We start from the raw sequence: 9,961 nt of genomic DNA on the forward strand, positions 1-9,961 counted from the left end.
TTTGCTCTGGAAAGACAGCTATTTTTTAGCACTCATTTCTGAGAAATAAAGATAACCTTAAAAGTTCTTAAACTGAATAAAGCCCTGCAAGCCTAATGAATAATGAGACAGACTTGAGGAAAAAACATGGCTTGAAAACAGCATATTTATATTTTATTTTATAAAAATTAGTATTTCAACAGAAAAAGTTACTATCCAGGCGATCTGTGGAAATCCTACATCGTGTGCCCTGGTCATTGTGGCAATTCTATTCGAGTCTTATATTTTCTGCAGAGAACAGCAAACATGCTAGCTGATGAGAGTTACTGGTGTTTAAAAAAACCCAACACCTATCCACAGAACTCCTTTACAGGAGCATATGGTTATTTCTTCGCATAAGTGATTTTCATGGCATGAGATGGAGTGATCTTGAATCCTTGGAGAGCATCTCGAGCAGCCCCTGCTTGATTCTCATTTTCAAACTCCACGAATGCAATGTCATGGCGCCCTGGCACTAAGCGTACTTCTTTGAATCCAGGAAACCTTTAAAATAAAGTGAGAGTAAAAACATACTTATTAGCTTGATAATACATCTCTCTTCAGATGATCTTTTTATCAGAAGCATCTACTATTGCAACAGTTATTACTAACGAAAAATTGAAACTGAAGGGTTTTACATGTTCTATCCTTAGAACTATGCCTCAATTAAGGAATATCATGTGGAAGCAATTTAATCAGTCCTGTACACATACAGGAGCAATCTAACTAGTTTTAAAACTGCTCCTGCTGTCCTAAAGACTTTAGTATTACAGTCGCCAGCTTAAATCCAGTGCAGATTGATAGCAGATAAATTGCACAATCAAAACCAGCTATGAAAAAGATCCAATTTACTTCCTGAACCAAGTCATCAGAACTGACATCTGTAACCTTGGCAGTAAGACAAACAACTGAAATACCTTCAGAAGAAACTATTATTTCTAAAAAGTCAGCTTGCCAACTGAGAAAACACATGCAGGTTACGGAAGAATTCAAAGGAGAAATAATTTCTATTCAAAACTTACTGATTAAATAACATGGACAGCATCATCTCATTTGTTTCCTCAGGCAAATTATTAAGGAAAAGGATGTAGTTTGGTGGGTTATCAGGCACCTGCAACATGAGAAGATCAAAGCTCAGAAGACTATACATAGATGCATACAGTTCCTTTGCATCTTCCTGCATGATTATTTGAACCAAGACACATTTCTTTCATTTTGCTCGTAACATTCTATCTGGGCTTCAGCACACCTTTATCAATATGCAGACAGAGCCCCCTGGGTCTTTTATATGGATATATTAATTTGGAGTGGTTCTTACTTCCACAAAAATCACAATACCATACTGTTTTAGATGTCACAGTTAACTTGTCAAGAGCTGACACTACCGTACTCTCCGCACCCAGGTGCCTAAGTAGTGGCTGCAGTGCTGTCCAAGACACCTGTATGGCAGTGGTAGAATGTATGAAAGACTCACATCCTTCTGGAAAGCAGTGGGAAGCCAAGCCCTGTTCACCTGCAGTACCACCCAAATACTGAATATCTCTGGACAACCAAAATTCACAAAACCCACACGGTTTTATTACAGAGCTCAATTCAAATTTCTTAATTAGAAACCCCTTTAGATTTAGTGTTGGAACCCTGGGTTCTGAGAATTTCAGCCTTTCAGTGCTGACAAGCAGTGATCCTCAGAAGCACACTGTATTTGACCTTGGGAAAAGCTCCCTAAATTGTGTGATGACACTGAGGTTGTTGCTGTGTAATTAAAACTTGTATCACTGGCTGGAATATGTAGAGATGTAGAAAAATAGGTTTAGGGGATATAGGTTACAATATGGAGGAATTTGGGTGTGGATCTTTCTTTCTCCTTTCTCCTTCTTCTTCACACATCTAGGGGTTATGCTATTGGGTCAAAAGTCCCGCACTGCAGGACATGAAAAGTTAGTAATTGAATTATAAATAAAAACAAAGTTACTTGGTATTTCATAATTGGTTAATTTAGACCTTAAAAAGCCTTGGAAGTTAGAACTCACGGCCATTTTCCACCTTGTTAACTTGAAAGCACACCTGGTGCAGCTGTATTATAGATAAGATATAATAAACAACTAAGTCCAAACAAGAATTCTCAGTCTCCTGCCTTTTAATTCAAACTCTGAGTAAAAGAACTCACAAAACAGAAACAAAGAAGAAACGGCAAAAAAGAGGAAAGCAAAAACCAGGAAAAATAATAGTTTAGAGCTTTAGTCTTTTAACAGATTTGCCTGCTAATATAAATTTGTAGCCACCCACCACAGACAAGGCTCAGTAGTCATTTGCTGATACTGGAATCTTCAAGTCATCGAGTACATTATACAAGTAAAAATAAACCAGACACCTCAGGTTCAAACATCCTCAAAGCAGTGCCAAGTAAGTTAAAGCCTCAGCAGAACAACTTCCTTCTACTGATGGAAATATTCCAGGTACTGCCATTAGAAAATAAACTTCTGAAGTTCAAAGAAATGCCCAAACAGTGTTGTGCTTTGATGCAAACTGACATACACATATTGTGTCTGAAAATCCAGGGAGCAAGACCTTTTCCTCTGTTGATTACGTATGCAATGACAGTACTCAAAAAAGATGCAGGACAGGCAAAGATACTCTTCTATGGTACTTGCTCTCCTGCAGATCCTGGCTCTTTACCACTTTCACTTCTAACATGAATCATTTAGAAGGTCACTGAGCAGACAAGCTGAATGAAGTGTAGGGAGTTGTTCCTACATCTATCTCCACACAGTCCTTTGAAAAATAGGACACTTGTGAGAAAAAAGAAAAAGTGAGCAGAGAACCCCCAAACTCCTGAAATAAAGCTTTTAGGCAGATATTTTGGCATCCTGTGTTGTCTTCCTTCTCCTTATCTGCTACTAGAAAAAATAAGTTAAAGGGAATTTATTAACAAAGAAAAAAATTAAGAATCCTTCAACTGATACTAAACACAGTCCGAATTTAAGAATCCAGTATGATTTGGTAATAGTGCTGTTTTCTCTAAAGTAATAAGAAACTGCAGGTTCTCATTTCCTATCAACCAGATATAGTAAAAGAGGCATTTTTGTGAGAAATGAGACAACTCTTAAAAAGATTCATTTATTGAAAACAGAAAAATTGAAAAATTACAGAAATTAGAAAAATATAAAAATTTGGGATCCTATGGCTCAGTAGATGGTATGCCCCAGGAGTGCAGGGATTTGAGATCTTCTGGCTGAGACAGCACTACCCCTCAGATAGAGAAAAAGAACTTGCAGCGCTGGGCTGACTTTAAAAAAATTACTAAAAGCCCCTTAAAAGGGGTAAGGCTTTTAATGCCCAGCACCGATGTCTCCCACAGCTAGTCTGGTGAGAGCAAGAGAGGAAAAGAGAGCCCACCTCTCCACTTCGTCCTTTTTATAGTTTTTGCTCCACCCACAGCCCGCCCCTTCGGTCCAAAGCGATTGGTGCTTTCCCTTTGATGTATCATCTCCGTCCACCAATGGCTCATCATTGTCGGGGGGGTGGTAGTAGTTGAGATAAGGGGAATACAATACCTTCATTAAAACTCAGGTATTCAGGTTGCCATGGAACTTGCCTGCAGAGTAATGGCTCTGTAGCTAAAAATAGCAGCTGGCTATTAAGACTGGGTGGGGTTTTGGCCTTGGAATCAATGCAAGTCCAACACATCTCAAAACACTTGTAAAAGTATACAGTAAATACAGGAAAGGTAACTCTTATGGTGTATAGGTGGTTTGAAGTTTGAGAAGGGGCAAGTTTGTGATTTTTAACTGGGAAAATTTTAACTGGAAAGGGTGCAACTCTATTAATAAACTACTTTAAACAAATGAAAACACTGATAATGGAACTCGATTTTTGTACCTGGGCTGATGGGTTAATTGTAACATTCAATTTAAATTAATTAACTCAAAATTAATTAATTAAAACACTTAATATGGAAAGACCAAGCACAAATAGGGATTTCATGTATGACACATTTGTTTTGTTTACTGTGACGTAGCTATTAGACAAATCTCTCATAGGACAAAAACAAAGCTGTAAAATACATCCTCAAGCTTCCATGTGCAACAAATGATTGTTCATAGAGAGTAAACATTCATGCTTTTACTTATAAAAATAAAAAAGCATTACCTGATTCTGTGGTGTAGTCCCTGGGGCACTGGCTGAATTCTGTGTTGCTCCCTAGCAAATAAGTACAGAACAGTTTTACAAAGGTGTTCCATTAGCAACAGACAGGCACACATCACTACGTTTCTCTACAACTCAAGACATATATTAAGGGTTTTTTTGAGCTACAATCCAAGGAACATTTGCTGCCTATGAGATACCTCCCAAAGGGAACAAAGTGTGTGAATTTTGCTTAGCTCCAAAACCAGGCAATCAAAAGAAATAACATCACTACTATCTGATCAATCTGTGGCTGAGTCAAGTAGTTCTCCACATTACAGGATTTGATTTAATAGACAGGGAGGAAGAGGTTTTGAAAATGAAGGCCTAGACACGTACCCTGGTTTCACCTGGGATAGAATTAATTTTCTTCTTAGTACAGTGTGTTTTGAATTTAGTATGAGAGTAACACTGATAACAAACTGATGTTTTGGTTGTTGCTAAGTAGCGCTTGTTTCAATCAAGGACTTGGCAGTTTCCCACGCTCTACTAGAGAGCAGGTGCACAAGAAGCCAGAAGGGAGCCAGGACAGCTGACCAGAACTGGCCGAAGGGATATTCCATAGTACAGAACATCCTGTCCAGTATATAAACTGGGGGGAACTGGTCAGGTACCTTGATGTCTTCTGCTATACTTCAGTACAAAAACTACTAAATGTTGTTAGTTCAGGTGGGCCAACCCTTAGTGGAGATAAATTCCAGACCAACTCCTGTTAATCTAACATCGACCATCTAATATCTAATGGAAACGAATTATCTTATTCCCATTTACCATTCTTCTGTCGTTATTGGGTAACATGGGATTAAAACACTGAAGAGAAAAGCTGGTTGAACACTTGAAGCCAGTGCTAAAGGTAACCACACTCTCCTTTTTTTTCCTTTTCTAAAAAGAGGCTAGTTTCTACCTTGGTTTGTTGTACCTTTGCCCTACATCTTTATTTTCATCTGGTAATGGCAAAGGAGGAAGAAAAAAGGAACAGCAAGGACTACATAACCAGCCCCCTCTCCTTCAACTTCTAGCAAATGCTCGAGTTCTAGATAATCGACAGACCCCAATTTAGGGAATTGAAAATTAACAAAAGACAACAGTAAGTCCTAATAAAGCAGTTATTTAGAATATCTTTTGTGGGGGCTTGTTTTGTTTGTTTGTTTTTTGGTTTGGTTTTAATTTTTTTCCCCTCTAAACAGAGAGCCAGCATACCTGGATAACCTTTTTATTTGGTTGGTTTGCTGACTGCTCCAGAGTTTTGGCTTTCTTCTTTTCCTTCCTTTTTTCCTTATCAGCAAAAGTCCCACGCATTTTAGAGATTATATCAGAGTCTGTTTTTGCATACTGAATACGCTTTTTAAAAGAAAAAAGAAAAACGGAGTATATTCTGCAGTTAATAATACTGAACATTTTGCACCACTTTCATTAACTGTGTATTTACACTTTTTTTTTGCAGGAACTTTTTATATTAAAAACATTGTTATAAAGTGTAGGTACAGTTATAGAGTAACCAATTCTCATAGTTAATTCTGACACAATTACAGAGGTCTAAAAAAAACCCCTAACATGTAAATTACTAATTTTAGCTTATTGAAATCAGAACTCCATTTATCTAACAACATCTTTTTAACATCTGTTAAGGTAACACGTACACAGAGATACATTTGAGATACACAGAGGACATTTGAAAAAATTAGATCTAGCTTCTATTAAAACTATAAGTTTTCAATCCCATTTTAAGGGGAGTTAAAATTTGTCAGTGATTTCTCAGATGTCTGCAGAAATGTGAGCTCAGCAAAACTCAAACTTCTTAAACAGAAAATGCAATCTTAATCTCAACAAGATTGCATAAATGCTGCTGGTCCTTTGACAAAGGCCCCCCAAAACAGAAAGTTAAGCAGATGCAGGCATAACTATACTGGTGCACAACATTATTGTTTATGCACACAAACCTAATGTTTTTCCTATCAGAGACTACCTCAATACAAAACTACACAGCAGCTTAAGATTTCTTTTAATGCTTTTGTTTAGTGCTTAGAGTATACAGACTGCAGTCAATGTTCAGAGGGGGAAGTACATTTGAAAGCTTATAAAGCCTTAATCTTTTTATTTCTTATTGAATTCTACTGAGCACAAAACTCCTTAAGGATAAATGGTAGGACTGAGCTTGCAAAATTCTGTGTTAAGGATTTAATTAGAGAATCTGAAGGTGCTAAGGCAAATAGCTTATGGCTCAGCAGCACAACTGCTCTCTTCAGTGCTCAAAGCCATGAGCTAAGAGCCAGTAGTAATGTACTCATCCATTGGTGAAGTTGTGGGCCATTTGCATGTATTGTTACACATCACCAACAGTTGCAGAATTAAGAGATACCTAATTATCCAAGCAGGCAAGAACAAAGCAGGTCAATTGTGCTATTCTGCATGTTATGAAGTACATTACTAAATCATGTTCTATCAACCAGCATTGTATTTGTTTCACTGAAGTTATACTGAAATGCAGTTACTTGGTTTGGTGATCTACAGTCAAGAAGAACTGGCCATCATTTAAAAAAAAAATAATCTGGAAAGTAAACTGTGGAGATCTCACCCTCCTCACTGTTACCCCAAAAAGGAAGCATCATATTCTAGCTATTCATTACAAATCTAAGAGTAGTTAATGTTACTCTACATAAATTGACTGAAAACATCTAATTTCAATAATATTACAGAATTAATTTAACTAGTTCAATGGAAGACATAATGAGTAAAATGAAAGTATTTAAGATCTTAAAAACTCTAATCCAGCATAGAAAAACAAAAAGCCCCCAGTTAGGAAATCTAAATGTTAAGTTCAAAGTGTGTGTGTGTTGTAACTGCAATCTCTTCAGCATCCCTCCACCTCGCACAAATGCAGATACTCATCCGGATGTGACATGACTGTATAATCGTTTGGTAACAACTACATAGAACAGTTCATTCCCAAGGTGCAAGTACCAAAACACTGTATCATACCATCAGGGTATTTTTCTTCTTTACAAAGGTAACAAAATAACTTACCATTGGTTTCCCATAAAATGGAAAGCCTTGTAGCTGTCTCAAAGCATTGGTAGATGATCCAAGTTCTTTAAATATAACAAATGCCTGTCCTCTCATCTTCATGGTCTTTAAAGCCACAATGTCGACAACATGACCGAACTGTGAGAATAATGCGTACAGGGACCTCTTCAGCTCTGGAGACCAAAGGAGAAAAGAGATTATAACAGGTTGCATGCAAATTTCCACTTCTACCGAGTCTGCTGTCCTTTGGGAACAGTGTTTTTTATGAACTTTAGCTCACACAGTGAGTACATGAGTTTGTCAAAACTGTTGCATCAGTACAAGTTTATTTGTCCAGGTTTTGTAAGCTGGTGTGCAACATTTGGTTTCACATCTCAAGGATTCAGGTAGTGAAGAAGTTGTAGTGTCATCCATTCTACCATTCTGAGGGAGTAACAATTGCATAAGAGTATGTAAAAATGTATTTTCATGTATGTATATATACACACACCCTCACACAATCAAGTATGATGTATGACAGCCATCTCAGGCTGATCGGAAAATCCAAACTGAAACAAGCAGCAGTAAAGATATGACGTAAAACAAGAATGCAGCAAAATAGTAACTACCTAAAGGCTAATTAAAGTCGGAAATTTTTGTTGTAACTGTTTAATCAACTTTCTCACTCACGTAAAGTATTTTTGAATATTCTGGAGCCAAGTGATTTTTGTATGATTCTACTGCACCTTACAGCTGCAATGGATTTGCTTTAATTATTTACAATCACCTCAATACATGCCAAATTAAACCTTAGTCCTATCCAAATTAAGCTAAATAAATAATTTGTACTGTGCAATCATTCTAACACACAAACCTTACATTTGGACTATTTTAGCAATGTAAGAATGCTGCCTCTTCTTCATTGCTGTTGATAATAACTTGATAATACCAGTCCACTGTCACTTTCACCACCTGCTCCTGACTAACCATAGTGTGCTATTTTTTTTTATTTAAAAAAAGGTTTTCTATCAAAACACTTTTCCTAAAATTATTTTAAGACCTGTATTAAGTAGAAAGTAATTTGTAATCTTAACAGATAATTTCACACCCTACCATTAACCCACGGGAGTCCTACGAGATTTAACAAGACCAAATGCAAGGTGCTACACCTGGGTCAGGGCAACCCCCAGTATCAATCAGTCCAGGCTGGGGGATGGACAGATGGAGAGCAGCACTGGGGAGAAGGACTTGGGGTGCTGGTGGAGAAAGGGCTTGACATGAGCTGGACATGTGTACTCACAGCCCAGAAACCAACCCTGTTCTCGGCTGCATCCAAAGCAGGGTGGGCAGCAGATGAGGTATGGGATTCTGCCCCTTGGCCCCACTCAGGTGAGACCCCACCTGCAATGCTGCATCCAGATCTGGGGTGCCCAGCACAGGAAGGACATGGTCCTGTTGGTGCAAGTCCAGGAGGCCACCAAGTTGATTAGAGGAATGGAACACCTCTCCTATGAGGAAAGGCTGAGAGATTTGGGGTTGTTCAGCCTGGAAAAGAGAAGGCTTAGGGGTGACCTAACTGTGGCCTTCCAATACCTGAAGGGAGCATACAAGATGGAAAGGGACTATTTAGAAGGGCTTGGAGTGACAGGACAAGGGGAAACGGCTTCAAACTGAGACGAGGCTTAGATCTGATATTGGGAAAATATTCTTTACTATCAGGGTGGTGAGGCACTGGAACAGGTTGCCCAGAGAGCTTGTGGACTCCTCATCCCTGAAAGTGTTCAAGACTGGGCTGTAGGGAGATCTGAGCAACCTGATCTAGTGGGAGGTGCATTTGTTTGCTTTAGCTACTGTTTCATTACAAGAAAGCGTTAGCCGGGAGCTCGGCTCATGACCACCTCCTGCTCGGCACTTCATAGGCCTGGGAGTCCCGTTGTAAGACAAGTGCCGTGTGCAAGTGCATGACCAGGCCCCACTGGACAACCTCCCAGTTCCAGAGGCAACCGGCAGCCACCCGTACCTTCCTTCTTGATCTTGTCATTGATGTTGTTGATGTAGATGGTGTGGTTCGGCCTGATGTCCATTCTCGGCGGCACCTGCGAACCTGCCTGCGGGCAGAGCACACAGGGGAGGCATTAGCGGCGGCCGGGGCGCTCCGACCCCCGGCTGCGGCAGCTGCCAACGCCGGCGACACCTCGCAGCCCCGGGCAGCGGCACCGCGAGCCCGGGGGCCGGCTTGTCTCTCTGTATGTCTGCTCGCCCGTAGGCCGCACACCCGCCCCGCTCCTGCCCTCTCCGGGCGGGCGAGGGCTGCAACGGCGGGACAGAAACTCCAGACAGGGAACCCCGAGCCAGCCCCCCTTGCGATGGCCTGGATCCTAGATCCTGGATCCCGGATCCCAGAAACCCTCACCTCCCCTCTCCTGTCCGTTCTCCGGTCTCGATAGCAGCCAACCCGTCCCGCCCAGCAGAGACGCAGCGCAAGCGGCAAAGCCGCTCCCAGAGCAGTCGATGAGCCGAACGCCGATTGCGCCGATGGGGAGTAGTGAGTACGCGCGGCCCGAGAGCAGCGGTATGAAAGGAATAAAACGGGAAAAAAGCAAGATAGGGATAAAAAGGGATAAATATTTGTTGTCGGCTTCACGGAAATCACAGCGAGGCTTGAAACGGGCCGAAATGGGAATTTCTTGCCCCAGGCTTTGGCTCTGTCCTGTCCTAATAGAGCGATAAGGTCTATTTTGTTTGTTTGTTTTCT

The 9,961-nt window shown here is 40.3% G+C and overlaps 1 protein-coding gene across 2 annotated transcripts; it reads right to left on the reverse strand.

The window, feature by feature from the left end:
* Positions 1 to 127: 127 nt before the first annotated feature.
* SNRPB2 (small nuclear ribonucleoprotein polypeptide B2) lies at positions 128 to 9,723 on the reverse strand. Of its 2 annotated transcripts, XM_042049270.1 has the most exons (7): positions 9,620 to 9,723; positions 9,227 to 9,314; positions 7,228 to 7,400; positions 5,404 to 5,544; positions 4,168 to 4,218; positions 1,041 to 1,129; positions 128 to 522 (listed from the first exon to the last, which is right to left on the reverse strand). In XM_042049270.1, exons 2-7 carry the CDS (start codon positions 9,288 to 9,290, stop codon positions 363 to 365), a joined length of 678 nt encoding a protein of 225 aa, XP_041905204.1. In that variant the 5' UTR covers positions 9,291 to 9,314; positions 9,620 to 9,723; the 3' UTR covers positions 128 to 362. The 2 variants fall into 2 exon arrangements, with proteins under 2 accessions (XP_041905204.1, XP_041905205.1); XM_042049271.1 differs by lacking the exon at positions 5,404 to 5,544.
* Positions 9,724 to 9,961: the final 238 nt, after the last annotated feature.

This window comes from Corvus kubaryi, unplaced genomic scaffold (assembly GCF_017639235.1).
Source record: "Corvus kubaryi isolate FWS band 111438036 unplaced genomic scaffold, C.kubaryi_AGA036_p1.0 70, whole genome shotgun sequence".
NCBI lineage: Eukaryota > Metazoa > Chordata > Aves > Passeriformes > Corvidae > Corvus > Corvus kubaryi.

Coding starts and splice junctions, on each gene's coding strand:
- SNRPB2 (XM_042049270.1), bottom strand. CDS start 9,290: ATGGACATCAGGCCGAACCACACCATCTACATCAACAACATCAATGAC. Junction 7,401..9,226: donor TGACAAGATCAAGAAGGAAG/GTACGGGTGGCT, acceptor TTTGGTCTCCAG/AGCTGAAGAGGTCCCTGTAC. Junction 4,219..5,403: donor CAAATAAAAAGGTTATCCAG/GTATGCTGGCTC, acceptor CTTATTTGCTAG/GGAGCAACACAGAATTCAGC.